The 15,350-nt window shown below is 50.2% G+C and overlaps 1 protein-coding gene across 2 annotated transcripts in view; it reads left to right on the top strand.

Moving 5' to 3' along the window:
• The window catches only part of LOC119966240, a 61,444-nt gene that overhangs the window by 33,435 nt on the left and 12,659 nt on the right, over window positions 1-15,350 (top strand). For both annotated transcript variants that reach the window (XM_038797591.1, XM_038797590.1), the window contains exon 12: window positions 3,998-4,147. In XM_038797591.1, the coding sequence (XP_038653519.1) occupies window positions 3,998-4,147 (150 nt within the window). The remainder of the gene's footprint in view (window positions 1-3,997; window positions 4,148-15,350) is intronic.

Below are 15,350 nucleotides of genomic sequence, written 5' to 3'. Positions count from 1 at the left end.
CACTAAATTGCCCCTTGGGAAAAAATAATTGGGTACTCTAAATTTATTTTTAAGAAAGATAACCAACCTCTATGATCATAATCTTGTTAAAATTACTGTAATATCATTTTGGAAATGCAAGTGGTCAGGTCGAGTAACATTGGTTGCCACAGAACCTGAGAAATTCTTGTCTCCCTGTGGGGTGAAGTTGGGGAGGGGGAGTCATTAATATGCTAAATGGGAGACAGTCACAAGAAGCTAAAAAAGCATTTGAAGTAGTTCAAGTAGTTCCTGCTCTGTAGTTCAATCAATCAAAATGCAGGAGTCTGAAAATTGACACAGCTAATTCCTGATTATATAGTAAGAGTTAACATCCAGGAGCCTTGCTTGCTCATCATTGATATTGAGGAAGGCATGTCAGAAATGCTTTTGGTATGTTCTATCTATTTATTGTCACTCCTTCCCCAAGAAATTAAATCAAATTGGGGAGGGCAGGAATAATTTTTTGCAAAAGGAAGAGAATAAGGATGAAGTCGTGACATCACAAATATTAAAGTAATAATAATAATTAATAGTAATAAACTTTTATTGTCACAAGTATGAAGTACCGTTGCCATATTCCGGCGCCTGTTTGGGTAAGCTGCTAGGGGAATTGAACCAGCGCTGCTGGCCTCGTTCTACATCACAAACCAGCTGTCTAGCCCACTGAGCTAAACCAGCTCTTCAGTAGCTGAAAACATACGTGTGCACCAAGAATGAATCTCTAACTTTGATCCAAAAACATTGATCCACTTGTGGTGCAGGCATATGATTCACAAGGGGTCAAAGCGCTGATCATAATGAAAAATTATGATGTGGAGATGCCGGCGTTGGACTGGGGTGCACACAGTAAGAAGTCTTACAACACCAAGATAAAATCCAACAGGTTTGTTTCAAACACTAGCTTTTGGAGCACTGCTCCTTCCTCAGGTGAATCATTCACCTGAGGAAGGAGCAGTGCTCCGAAAGCTAGTGCTTGAAACAAACATGTTGGACTTTAACCTGGTGTTGCAAGACTTCTTACAATGAAAAATTAGATCAGGCAATTCCAAAGATTTCCAGGCAATGAATTTGGCCTGGACATTCCAGTAGGTCCCATTTTCACTTCCATTCCCACAGGATCTAGAGGTTGGTTTCTTCTTTGGGCCAAAATCTTGCCCAGGGTAGAAAAGAGGTTGGACCTGTGGAAATGGGCAAACCAATCATGGTGTTATATCTGTATGACATCAAGTATCTTGTATGGGGTGGCTGTATCCTCTTCCCAGCTTGGACCCAACTCAGTGACTGATCTCAAATGCTCTTCTGCACAGAGATCTTTGCATCTGGGTCCTGCCCAACCTTCCTCCTCGGCACTCCTGACTGATTTACTATGGAATGTGTCCAATTTCATTACCAGCAGAGCAACACTTAAATCTCAATAGCAAAGGTGCAGTAAGAACAATTGTGATGTTTAAATGTTTTGAAATACTCAAGGCAAAAGGCCAGTTTAAAGGATTTATGCACCCAATATTTTGATTATAACTTAGGTTTAAGAACAGGGCAGCAGGGTAGTAACAGGGCAGCAGGGTAGCATGGTGGTTAGCATAAATGCTTCACAGCTCCAGGGTCCCAGGTTCGATTCCCAGCTGGGTCACTGGGTCACAGTCTGCACGTCCTCCCCCTGTGTGCGTGGGTTTCCTCCGGGTGCTCCGGTTTCCTCCCACAGTCCAAAGATGCGCGGGTTAGGTGGATTGGCCATGCTAAAATTGCCCGTAGTGTCCTAATAGAAAGTAAGGTTAAGGGGGGGGGTTGTTGGGTTATGGGTATAGGGTGGATACGTGGGTTTGAGTAGGGTGATCATGGCTCGGCACAACATTGAGGGCCGAAGGGCCTGTTCTGTGCTGTACTGTTCTATGTTCTATGTAATGTGTAAATCTTGCGAAAGTTTGTGACCAGGATTCTCCGAGCCTGCGCCAGGTCGGAGAATCGCCAGGGGTGCGGGAAATTCCTGCCACGCCGCTCCGACGCCAGACCACCAATTCTCCGGTGACTGGAGAATTGGCACAATCACGTCCGTGCGGTCGTCGGGGGCTACTGAAATAGACCCTCCCACCCCGCCCCAGCGATTCTCCGCGGGCAACCGGCCAAACTCCTGCTGGCATGGTTTATATCTGGTATCACCCGGTGGGAGCTCGGAGACGGGGTGGCGGTCCTGATGGGGGGCGGGGGGGAATCTGACTCTGGGGGAGGCCTCAGCGGTGGCTAGGCCCGCGATCGGCCGGCCATCACATTCTGGGGGGGAACCTACCTTACGCCGCGCGGGCCCGCTGTGTGGCTCCGGCATGTTGGCGGTGCCCAAGCCGAAGTGGGCCACTGTGCGCATGCACGGACCCACTTGCACCTGCTGTGCGCCTGCGCGGCCTGGATAGCAGTGCCCAACCGGCAGCTAGAGCTGCAGGATGCACGTCGGAACCCTGCTAGCCCCCTAGAACATGGGGAATCACCCCGGACTTTCGAGGAAAATGTCCGGAGTGATTCTCGCCCATTTTCCGGCGGGCGTGCAGACTTAGCCCCCAAAAGGGAGAATCCCGGCCCGTGCCTCTGATTTGATTAAGCTTGATTCACGGCCTCTACCTTTCCTGACATGTTAGATCTCTTGCAGTATGAGAAATCCAGCTGTTAATCTTGTCAAAAATCATCTAGGGTGCAGTTGGAATCAATGTTTTATTATTCTGCTGTGCAATACTCATTGAGTGCTTTTTGGGGTTTGCTAATAGATTTTATGAACTGCAGAACTGATTAAGTTACAAACCAGAAACACGATTAGCCACAGAAAGCACAATGTACATGGCTTTGTAACATTTTTTCCTTTCCTAATAATTCATAATATTACAATGAACTTATTAAAACCAGATTTTACACAAGGATACTTTCTATCTGAAGAAATCATTAATTTAGCATTCCGCTTTTCTCACAATCCACATTATAGAATTGTTGTTGTTTCTCTGCCCAAACCTCATGGTTCACAAGGCAGAATTTCATCTGTTCCCATAGTGGGGTTTTCCTGGAGAAAACTGCAAGGCAGAGGCCTACAGCTTGAGTGGCACTACTCCACACCTAGCATCACTACCCAGGAGTCTGTCCTGCTCTGACCCACCAGCCATTGGTGGATTGGAAGGATTTTGCAGCTTGATATTCAACCTGTTTGGACATTTTATGAATGCACCCTCTTTGACCATCAAGTCCTGGGGTGGGATTTGAACCCAGAGCTTCTAGCTCCAAGACAAGGATGCGACCCACTGGCCACAGGGCCTATCATTACAAAATTAGCTATCATTATTGCAGTTTAACTTCAAGTACAATTCTCAAACTAAAATTAAAGGGAATCTGCTTGTTCCCAGGACTGTACCTTACATTGCATTTAAACCAATTACCGGAAACTAAACTTGAGTTTAATTCTCTTTATTTCCTCTCTGCTTGGTTAGACCTTGGCGACGGTATATAGATGCAAGTTCTTTCTCTTTGTTTTGTTAATCTTACCTTCCTTAGAAAGCGTTGGTAGCTCTTGCTGAGTCAACTTTAGTTATATAAAAGATGGCGTAATCACAGAACTGGGTTATCAGGGATAGCTCATGACCCGAGTAATATGTAAACTGTGGGCAATCCTGTATCCATGGATTATATAGGAGATTACACTTGCAGGAATTGTCAAAGGACTGTGACACTTGATTAGTACCTTCCTCCCCTTCACCACACCATTTGACACAGAGCCTTCAGCTATTGGGGTACTACTTACTGGAATTTCCTCCCTAACAAAAGATTTCTTGAACCTCCCATCTCTTCAGCCATGTACTCAGTTCTACCACTCTTGCACTCCCTGAGAATAATAGAAGAGTGTGAAGGTAAGTTGCCAATCCTTCTCCATTGAGCTGATGATACATGATATAAATCGTCTTGCTCCAGCCAATTTCAAATCTGGGCTGTGTGTTGTGATTTATAGGTTCTAAAGTCCCAGTGCTGGAGTCATGTGCTGTGTTGAAGGAAGCAGGGTTCCAGAAATCACAGCGTTACATCATCGACCCAGATGGAGCTGGAACAGGAGTTCTGCAGTTTGAAGTTTTCTGTGATATGACCTCTGACCAATCGACTGGTAATTAGATTTTGTCAAACTGACAAGTGACGTTAGCTAATGTATGCTGCTGAACTGAGCTGATTTCAAAATAATTTCAAGCCACATTGTTGTTCAAAAACACAGAAACACATACAAGTCACAGTATAATTTAGGGCAGCACCGTAGCACAGTGGTTAGCAGAGTTGCTTCACATCCAGGGTCCCAGGTTCGATTCCCGGCTTGGGTCACTGTCTGTGCGGAGTCTGCACGTTCTCCCTGTGTCTGCGTGGATTTCCTCCGGGTGTTCCGGTTTCCTCCCACAGTCCAAAGACTTGCAGGTTAGGTGGATAGGCCATGCTAAATTGCACTTAGTGTCCAAAAATGTTAGGTAGGGTTATAGGGATAAAGTGGAAGTGTCCAGAAATGTTAGGTCGGGTTATAGGGATAAAGTGGAAGTGTGGGGTTAAGTAGAATGCTCTTTCCAAGGACCGGTGCTGACACAATGGGCCAAATGGCCTCCTTCTGCACTGTAAATTCTAAAAATAAAATCCTATAATAATAGGCTATTCGAGTCAACCAGTCCATCTACAGTTTATCCTTCATGCTCACATTATATCCTTGCTAACCTAAAGAATCTCAAAGGTAAACTTAAGGATGAGATCTAAACTTAATTACTTCAATACATGTGCAATACAATCCAGGATAGTATGTTGCCTCCCTGGTGCAAGGGTCAAGGATGTCTCGGAGCAGCTGCAGGACATTCTGGGGGTGGGGGGGGGGGGGGGGGGTGGGGGGGGGGGGGGGGGGGGGGGGGGGGGGGGGGGGAGGAGGATGAACAGCCAGCTATCATGGTGCATATAAGGTACCAACGATATAGGTGAAAACATGATGAGGTCCTACAAGCTGAATTTAGGGAGTTAGGAGTTAAACTAAAAAGTAGGACCACAAAGGATTGAGGATTGCTACCAGTGCCATATGCTAATCAGAGTAGGAATGTCAGGACAGATAAGATGACTATGTGGTTTGAGAGATGGTGCAAGAGGGAGGGATTCAAATTCTTGGAACGTTCGAACCGGTTCTGAGGGAGGTGGGACCAGGGCAAGACTGGAACCAATGTCCGAGGGGGAGTGTTTGCTAGTGCTGCTGGGGAGGGTTTAAACTAATGTGACAGGGGAATGGGAACTGATGCAGGAAGTCGGAGGGAAGTAAAGTGGGGACAGAAATAAAAGGCAGGAAGGGGAAAAGTGAAAGGCAGAGAAACGAAAGTCAAAAATCAAAAAGGGCCACAGTGCAGAGTGTGGAGAACTCAGTGAATGGATCCAGCAGGGCTAAGAGAAATGAAACACCGGGAGAGTGTACAAAACATGACAGACAGATGGCCTGAGGAAGCAGGGCAAAGAGGGCAAGTCGAGATCAAACTGCATTTATTTTAATACAAGAGGCCTGACAGGAAAGGCAGATGAACTCAGGGCATGGATGGGTACATGGGACTGGGATATTATAGCTATTACTGAAACATGGCTAAGGGAGGGGCAGGACTGGCAGCTCAATGTTCCAGGGTACAGATGCTATGGAAAGATAAAACAGGAGGTGAGAGAGGAGGGGTTGTGCGTTTTTGATTAGGGAGAATATTACGGCAGAGAAAGGATATATCCGAGGGTTCACCCACTGGGTCCATATTGGTAGAACTGAAAAACAAGGAGGGAGAGATGACTTTGATACGGTTATACTACAGGCGGGAAATTAGGAGCAAATATGGAAGGAGATTACAGATAGCTGCAAGAAAGATAGGGTGATAACAGTAGGGGATTTTAACTTTCCCAACATTGACTGGGACAGCCATAGCATTAGGGACTTGGATGGAGAGAAATGTGTAGAGTGTATTCAGGAGGAATTTCTCACTCAGTATGTGGATGGCCCGTCTGGAGAGGGGGCAAAACCTGACCTCCTCTTGGGGAATAAAGTGTTAGTGAAGGATCACTTTGGGACCAGTGACCATAATTCCATTAGTTTTAAGATAACTATGGAGAATGATAGTTCTGGCCCAAAAGTTAAAATTCTAAGTAGGGCAAAGCCAATTTTGATGGTATTAGGAACTTTCAAAAGTTGATTGGAGAGGCCTGTTGGCAGGTAAAGGGACGGCTGGTAAGCTTTCAACAGTGTGTTAACCAGGGTTCATTCAAGCATATAAGAATGAAGGGCAAGGCTGGTAGAAGTAGGGAACCCTGGATGACTCAGGATATTGAGGCCCTGTCAAAAAGGAGGGTCATATGACCTGGATAGTCAGCTGGGATCAAGTGGACCCCTTGAAGAGTATAGAGATAGTTGGAGTAGAGTTAAGAGAGAAATCAGGAGGGCAAACAAAGGACATGAGATTGCTTTAGCAGATAAGGCAAAGGAGAATCCAAAACACTTCTACAAATACATAAAAGGCAGAAGAGTAACTCTAGAGAGTAGGGTCTCTTAAGGATCTATTAGGTCATCTATGTGTGGATCCACTAGAGATGGGTGAGATTCTAAATGAATATTTCTCATCGGTAATACCGTTGAGGACTTCCGGTTGTGGTGATGCGGAGCTAAGCCGCACGTTCGGTGGCTCCCGCTATTTTCGGACTTTTGGGCTCTTTTAAGGGCCCGTACGGCGCTGGTTGGACTTTTCCCAGTGTGGGAACACATCTGCTGCGCCTAGCTGCCGGTGGATGGACTGAACCAGGAGCGGGGCTGTCAAAAAACCGGCTTTGGAGCAGAGAAAGGTGCGAGGCAGGAAGAACAAGATGGCGGCGGGTGGGGAACCGGCAGCGTAGCAGCAGTGGGCGCAGGAGCAGCAGGAGGCGCAGGAGCAGCAGGAGCTGCTCCAGAGAGCTGAAAGCTGTGCTGCTGGAACCGCTAAAGGCCTCACTGGATAAGCTCATGGCAACCCAGATGGCCCAGGGTGCAGAGATCCGCGAGTTACAGCAAAAAGCCTCGGAGAATGAGGATGAAATCCTAGGCCTGGCAGTGAAAGTGGAGTTGCACGAGGCGCTCCACAAGAAATGGCTAGCGAGGATGAAGGAAATGGAGAACCGCGCGCGGCGGAAGAACTTGCGGATCCTGGGCCTCCTGGAGCGCGGAGGTGGCGAAGAAAAGGGCTGGTTATAACCGGTCGAAGGCAGTGCTGCACAAGAGAGGGGTGAAGTTTGGCCTGTTACAGCCGGCACACCTCTGAGTCACTCATAAAGATCACCAGTACTATTTTGACTCCCCGGAAGAGGCCTGGGCCTTTGCCCAGGCAGAGAAGCTGGACTCGAACTGAGGATTGAGGGGGGGGGGGATTGGAGACTGATGTATATTGGCCAGAGGCTTTGTTCTCCCTTGAACTTTTCTGTTGGTTTTTTTTTTTTAACATTTCCGTTCCTTTCTCTCTGGTGGAAAGCTGGGGAGATTTCTGTAGGCCCGTTGGGGCGCGCGCCTTTTCTTTCCTGCGTTTTGAGTCGAGGTTTAAGTTGGGAGCGCGGGCTTTTTCCCGCGCTGGAGTCGGAATGGGAGGGGTCTGTACCGGTCGAGGAGAATGGTGGTTGGCTTACACCGGGGGGGGGGGGTCGTTGGGGTGGCGGGAGCAGCTGGGGTCAGCAGGAGTTGGCTGACTTATGGAAGTACGATGAGAGGGGCAATGCAGCTAGGGGGGCCCTAGCTGGGGCGGGTGGGGGGAGGGGGGGTGTTGGGGGTGGGAGTAGGGGCGGTACTGGGTTGCTGCTGGAAGGGCCAAAGGGGAACAGATGGTTCCAAGGGGGGGTCGAGATGGGGATCTGCCACCGTGGGGAACGGGCCTTGTGGGTACTGCGGGCACGTGACTAGCCGAGGGAGAGTTATGGCTGACCGGCGGAGAGGGAGGGGGAATAGCCCCCCGATTCGGCTGGTCACATGGAATGCAAGGGGGCTGAATGGGCCGGTTAAACAGACCCGAGTGGTTACGCATTTGAAGGGGCTGGGGGCAGATGTGGCTATGCTCCAGGAAACGCACCTTAGGGTGGCGGATCAGGTAAGGCTGAGAAGGGGGTGGGTTGGGCAAGTGTTCCATTCGGGGTTGGATGCGAGGAACCGGGGGGGGGGGTGGCGATTTTGGTGGGTAAGAGTGCGTCGTTTGTGGTGTCGAGTGTGGTAGCATATAGCTGGGGCAGATCCGTAATGGTGAGTGATAGACTCCAAGGGGAACGGGTGGTGCTGGTTAATGTGTACGCCCTAAATTGGGACGATGCAGGCTTCATGCGGCGCATGCTGGGCCGGATTCCAGATCTTGAGGCGGGGGGCTTGATAATGGGAGGAGATTTCAATAGAGTGCTGGACCCAGCACTGGATCGTTCTAGGTCCAGGACGGGTAAGAGACTGATGGCAGCCACAGTGCTGAGGGGGTTCATGGACCAGATGGGGGGGAGGGGGGTGGACCCTTGGAGGTTTATGAGGCCGGGAGGTAGGGAGTTCTCGTTCTTCTCCCATGTCCATAAGGCTTACTCCCGGATTGGCTTTTTTGTCTTCAGCAGGGCGTTGATTCAGAGGGTGGTAGGGGCGGAGTATTCGGCGATAGCCATATCTGACCACGTTTTGCATTGGGTGGACCTGGAGCTGGGGGAGGGGAAGGACCAACGCCCGCTGTGGAGGTTAGAGATGGGGCTGCTGTCGGATGAGGAGGTATGTGGGCGGGTCCGGAGGTGTATAGAGGGGTATTTGGAAACTAATGACAATGGGGAGGTGCAGGTGGGGGTGGTCTGGGAGGCGCTGAAGGCGGGGGTTAGGGGGGGGAACTGATTTCTACTAGGGCACACAGGGAGAGGGGAGAGAAAAGGGAGAGGGAGAGGTTGGTGGAAGAAATGGTAAGGGTGGACAGGAGGTACGCGGAGGTCCCGGAAGAAGGGCTTTTGAGGAAGCATCGTAGTCTCCAAGCGGAGTTTGATATATTGACCACCAGAAAAGCAGAGGTGCAGTGGAGGAGGGCGCAGGGGGCGGTATATGAGTACGGGTAGAAGGCAAGCCGGATGCTGGCCCACCAGCTCCGGAAGCGGGAGGCGGCGAGGGAGATAGGAGGAGTTATGGACGGAGGAGGGAATCTGGTGCGGAGTGCAAGGGGCATTAACGGAGTGTTCAGGACCTTCTATGAGGAGTTGTACTGGTCAGTGCCCCCTGGGGAGGAGGGTGGAATGGACCACTTTTTGGACAAGCTGGAGTTCCCGAGAGTAGGGGAGGAGCAGAAGGAGGGTCTGGGGGTGCAACTCGAACTGGAGGAGCTGGCCAATGCGATGGGGAGTATGCAGTCAGAGAAGGCACCGGGGCCTGATGGGTTCCCGGTGGAAGTTTATAAGAAGTTTTCTGACCTGTTGGGCCCGCTGTTAGTGAGGACCTTGAATGAGGCAAGGGAGGGGGGGGGGGGGCTTGCCCCCGACGATGTCCAGGGCATTAATTTAATTGATTTTGAAGCGAGATAAGGACCCCCTCCAGTGTGGGTCTTACAGGCTGATCTCGCTCCTTAATGTGGACGCGAAACTGCTGGCCAAGATACTGGCCAGGAGGGTGGAGGAGGTGGTCCCGCACGTTATTCATGAGGACCAAACGGGTTTTGTGGAGGGGAGGCAGTAGAACGTCAATGTGCGGCAGCTTCTCAATGTCATAGTGATGCCGGCGGTGGACGGAGAGGCGGAGATAGTGGCATTGATGGATGCGGAGAAAGCCTTTGACAGGGTGGAGTGGAGCTACCTGTGGGAGGTATTGAGGAGGTTTGGGTTTGGTGAGGGATTTATTAGGTGGGTGAGGCTGTTGTATAGTGCTCCGGTGGCGAGCGTGGTGACGAACGGGAGGAGGTTGGAGGACTTTCGGTTATACTGGGGAACGAGGCAGGGGTGCCCCTTGTCTCCCCTGCTGTTCGCGTTGGTGATCGAACCCCTGGCCATGGCGCTGAGGGAATCGAGGAACTGGAGGGGGATTGTGCGGGGTGGGGGGGGGGAGCACCGGCTGTCGTTGTATGCGGACGATTTATTGTTGTACATTGCAGATCCGGCGGGGGGGATGCCGGAGGTGATGAGGATTCTTGGGGACTTTTCTGGCTACAAGCTCAACGTGGGGAAGAGTGAATTGTTTATGGTGCATATGGGGGACCAGGAGAAAGAGATAGGGGGGCTCCCGCTGAAAAGGGCAGAGAGGAGCTTCAGATACCTGGGGGTCCAGATAGCCAGGAGCTGGGGGGCCCTGCATAGGTTAAACTTTACAAGGCTGGTGGAGCAGATGGAGGAGGATTTCAGGAGGTGGGATATGTTGCCACTCTCCCTAGCGGGCAGGGTCCAGTCGGTTAAGATGACGGTGCTCCCGAGGTTTCTGTTCCTCTTCCAGTGTTTACCCATCATGATCAGTATTACGGGGTTTGTGTGGGCGCAGAAGACCCCGAGGGTGAGGAGGGTATTTTTGGAGTGAGGTAGGGAAGTGGGTGGATTGGCGCTGTCCAACCTATGTGGGTATTACTGGGCTGCGAACGTGGCAATGATTCGTAGGTGGGTGATGGAGGGGGAGGGAGCTGCATGGAAAAGGATGGAGGCGGTGTCCTGTGTGGGCACGAGCTTAGAGGCGCAGGTCATGGCGCCGTTGCCGCTCCCCCCGGCAAGGTACTCTATGAGTCCGGTAGTAGTGGCTACCCTCAAAATCTGGGGGCAGTGGAGGCGGCATAGGGGGGAGGTGAAGGCTTCAGTTTGGTCCCGGATACGGGGGAACCACCGGTTTGTACCACGGAGGATAGATCGAGGGTTTTTGAGTTGGCACAGGGCAGGTATCAGGCGGATGGGGACCTCTTCCTTGACGGGAAGTTTGCGACCTTAGAGGAGTTGGAGGGGAAGTGGGGTCTCCCCCCAGTGAATACCTTCAGGTATATGCAGATTAGGGCATTTGTTAGGCGGCAGGTGGCGGAGTTTCCATTATTGCCGCCTAGGGGGGTGCAGGATAGGGTGCTCTCGGGGACGTGGGTCGGTGAGGGCAGGATCTCGGCAATTTATCAGGTGATTCAGGAGGGGGAGGAGGCCTCGATGGAGGAGCTGAAAGTGAAGTGGGTGGAGGAGCTGGGAGAGGAGATTGATGAGGGGACGTGGGCGGACGCCCTAGGGAGGGTGAATTCCTCCTCTCTTGCGCACGGCTTAGTCTAATCCAACTAAAGGTGCTGCACAGGGTGCATATGACTGGGACCAGGCTGAGCCGGTTCTTTGGGGGAAGAGAACAGGTGTGGCAGGTGTTCGGGGAGCCCAGCGAATCACACCCACATGTTGTGGGCGTGTCCGGTGTTGGAGGGCTTTTGGAAGGGGGTGTCAGGGACCTTGTCAAAGGTGATAGGCTCCAGGGTGGAACCAGGCTGGGGGCTCGCAGGTTTTGGGGTAGCATCGGAGCCGGGAGTGCAGGAGGCGAGAGAGGCTGGCATTCTGGCCTTTGCGTCTCTAGTAGCCTGGCGTAGGATTCTTTTACAGTGGAGGGACACGAAGCCCCCAAGCCCAGAATCCTGGATCAGTGACATGGCCGGGTTCTTCAAACTGGAGAGGGTCAAGTTTGCCCTGAGGGGGTCGGTGCAGGGGTTCTTCTGGCAGTGGCAGCCGTTTCATGGTTTCCTGGCGGAGCATTAGTGGGTGGTTAACTTCAGCAGCAACCCGGGGGGTGGGGGGGGGGGGGTCATTTTCATGGTTCTATGCCTATTTCTCTTTCTTGTTACTTTCTTGTGTTTGTATTTGGAGGGGGGTTACTGTTTTCCTTTGTTGAGATAACATTTGTTGTTGAAAATTTGAATAAAAATTATTTTTAAATAAAAATTATTTTTAAATAAAAATTATTTTTAAATAATAGGCAATACTGTTGAGAAAGGCATGGATGTTAGGGAATTTGAGGAAAATAGCGATATCTTGAGGAGTGTACATATTACAGAGAAGGAGGTGCTGGAAGTCTTAAAGCGCATCAAGGTAGATAAATCCCTGTGACCTCATGAAATGTATCCCAGGACGTTGTGGGAGGCTAGGGAGGAAATTGCGGGTCCCCAGCAGAGATATTTGAATCGTCCACAGCCACAGGTGAGGTGTCTGAAGACTGGAGGGTAGAAAATGTTGGGCCTTTGTTTAAAAAGGGCCGCAGGGAAAAGCCTGGGAACTACAGACCGGTGAGCCTAACGTCTGTGGTGAGTAAGTTGTTGGAAGGTATTCTGAGAGACAGGGGGTGGGATTCTCCAAGCCCACGTCAGAGAATCGATGAGAAATTCCCGCCCCCCCCCCCACCGCTCCGGCGCGCGATTCTCCTGCGACCGGAAAATTGGCGCCAATCATGCCCGCGCGGTCACCGTGGTGCCGGTTGGGACTGCTGAAAGAGGCCCCAGCACCGATTTGCCACAGGCAACTGGCTGAACCCTCGGTGAATCCTGCCGGCGTGGCTCCAACCTGGTACCATCCGGCGGGAGGTTAGACCCGCGGCCGCGGTAGACGTCCTGGTGGGGGGCCGGGGGTCTCTGACTCTGGGGGGGTGCCTTCACGGGGTCCAGGTCTGTGATCGGGAGCTTCCGATCGGCGGGCCCTCGATCTGGAGGGTGCTACCTCATTCCATGTGGGACCGCTGTTAGGTCTCCGACATGTTGCGCTGCAGCAGCGACCATGTGCATGCGCCGGCACAGAGACGCCAACCACGCATATGCGTCAGCGTGGAAACGGCCGTCGAGCGCTGCGCAGGGCCAAGGCGGCCGTGCAGAGCCACCTTTTGATGCCGGAGCAGCACGCAGCACTCCAGTGCCAAGCTAGCCCCCTGAAGACCGATGAATTGCTGGGCCGGGAGACGCTGGCGTACACCACTGCGGTGTTTACGCTGGCGCAACATTTGTCCAGGATTTTGAAGAATCCCGGCCAGGATCTCCAGGGATTTAGAGAGGCAAGGACTGATTAGGGACAGTTTGTGAGTGGAAAATCATGACTCATGAATTTGATTGAGTTTTTGAGGGGTAACCAAAAAGGTAGATGAGGGAAGTGCAGTCGACATTGTCCACATGGATTTTAGCAAGGCCTTTGACAAGATAACTGCATAGTAGGTTGTTGCATAAGGTTAAATCTCACGGGATCCAGGGTGAGGTCACCAATTGGATACAAAATTGGCTTGACAACAGAAGACAAATAGTGGTTGTAGAGTGTTGTTTTTCAAACTGGAGGCTTGTGACCAGCGATATGCCTCAGGGATCGGTGCTGGGTCCACTGTTATTTGTTATTTATATCAATGATTTGGATGAGAATTTAGGAGGCATGGTTTGCAGATAACACCAAGATTGGTGGCATAGTGGACAGTGAAGTAGGTTATCTATGATTGCAAAAGGAACTTGATCAATTGGGCCAATGGGTCAATGAATGGCAGATGGAGTTTAATTTAGATAAATGTGATGTGATGCATTTTGGAAGAATGAATCGGAACAATGAATGACAGGTGAAATTGTGAGACTAGCTAAGAGGAAAAAGGAAGCATACATAAGGTCTAGGCGACTGAAGACAGATGAAGCTTTGGAAGAATATCGGGAATGTAGGACCAATCGGAAACGAGGAATCAAGAGGGCTAAAAGGGGTCATGAAATATCTTTAGTGAACAGGGTTAAGGAAAATCCCAAAGCCTTTTATTCATATATAAGGAGCAAGGTAACTAGAGAAAGGGTTGGCCCACTCAAGGACAAAGGAGGAAAGTTATGCATGGAGTCAGAGAAAATGGGTGAGATTCTTAACGAGTACTTTGCATCAGTATTCACCGAGGAGAGGGACATGATGGATGTTGAGGTTAGGGATAGATGTTTGATTACTCTAGGTCAAGTCGGCAGAAGGAGGGAGGATGTGTTGGGTATTCTAAAAGGCATTAAGGTGGACAAGACCCCAGGTCCAGATGGGATCTATCCCAGGTTACTGAGGGAAGTGAGCGAGGAAATAGCTGGGGCCTTAACAGATATCTTTGCAGCATCCTTGAGCATGGGTGAGGTACCGGAGGACTGGAGAATTGTTAATGTTGTCCCCTTGTTTAAGAAGGGTAGCAGGGATAATCCAGGTAATTATAGACCGGTGAGCCTGACATCAGTGGTGGGGAAGCTGCTGGAGAAGATACTGAGGGATAGGATCTATTCCCATTTGGAAGAAAATGGGCTTATCAGTGATAGGCAACATGGTTTTGTGCAGGGTAGGTCATGTCTTATTAACTTAATAGAATTCTTTGAGGAAATGACAGAGTTGATTGATGAGGGAAGGGCTGTAGATGTCATATACATGGACTTCAGTAAGGCGTTTGATAAGGTTCCCCATGGTAGACTGATGGAGAAATTGAAGTTGCATGGGGTCCAGGGTGTACTAGCTAGATGGATAAAGAACTGGCTGGGCAACAGGAGACAGAGAGTAGTAGTGGAAGTTAGTTTCTCAAAATGGAGAACTGTGACCAGTGGTATTCCACAGGGATCCATACTGGGACCATTGTTGTTTGTGATATACATAAATGATCTGGAGGAAGGTATAGGTGGTCTGATTAGCAAGTTTGCACATGACACTAAGATTGGTGGAGTAGCAGATAGTGAAGGGGGCTGTCAGAGAATACAGCAGAATATAGATAGATTGGAGAGTTGGGCGGAGAAATGGCAGATGGAGTTCAATCTGGGCAAATGCGAGGTGATGCATTTTGGAAGATCCAATTCAAGAGCGAACTATAGGGTAAATAAAAAAGCCCTGGGGAAAATTGATGTACAGAGAGATCTGGGTGTTCAGGTCCATTGTACCCTGAAGGTGGCTGCGCAGGTCGATAGAGTGGTCAAGAAGGCAAACGACATGCTTTCCTTCATCGGAAGGGGTATTGAGTACAAGAGTTGGCAGATCATGTTACAGTTGTATAAGACTTTGGTTCAGCCACATTTGGAATACTGTGTGCAGTTCTGGTTGCCACATTACCAAAAGGGTGTAGATGCTTTGGAGAAGGTGCAGAGGAGGTTCACCAGGATGTTGCCTGGTATGGAGGGTGCTAGCTATGAAGAGAGGTTGAGTAGATTAGGGTTATTTTAATTAGAAAGACGGAGGTTGAGGGGGTCCTCATTGAGGTCTACAAAATCAGGAGAGGTATAGACAGGTTGGATAGCAACAAGCTTTTTCCGCAGAGTGGGGGACTCGATTACTCGGGGTCATGAGTTCAAGGTGAGAGGGGGAAAGTTTCAGGGAGATATATGTGGAAGGTTCTTTATGCAGAAGGTGGTGGGTGCCTGGAA

Source organism: Scyliorhinus canicula, chromosome 5 (assembly GCF_902713615.1).
Source record: "Scyliorhinus canicula chromosome 5, sScyCan1.1, whole genome shotgun sequence".
NCBI classification, from domain to species: domain Eukaryota; kingdom Metazoa; phylum Chordata; class Chondrichthyes; order Carcharhiniformes; family Scyliorhinidae; genus Scyliorhinus; species Scyliorhinus canicula.
Note: the sequence above shows the minus strand (reverse complement) of the source record. Positions and strands in the feature narration are given on the sequence as shown.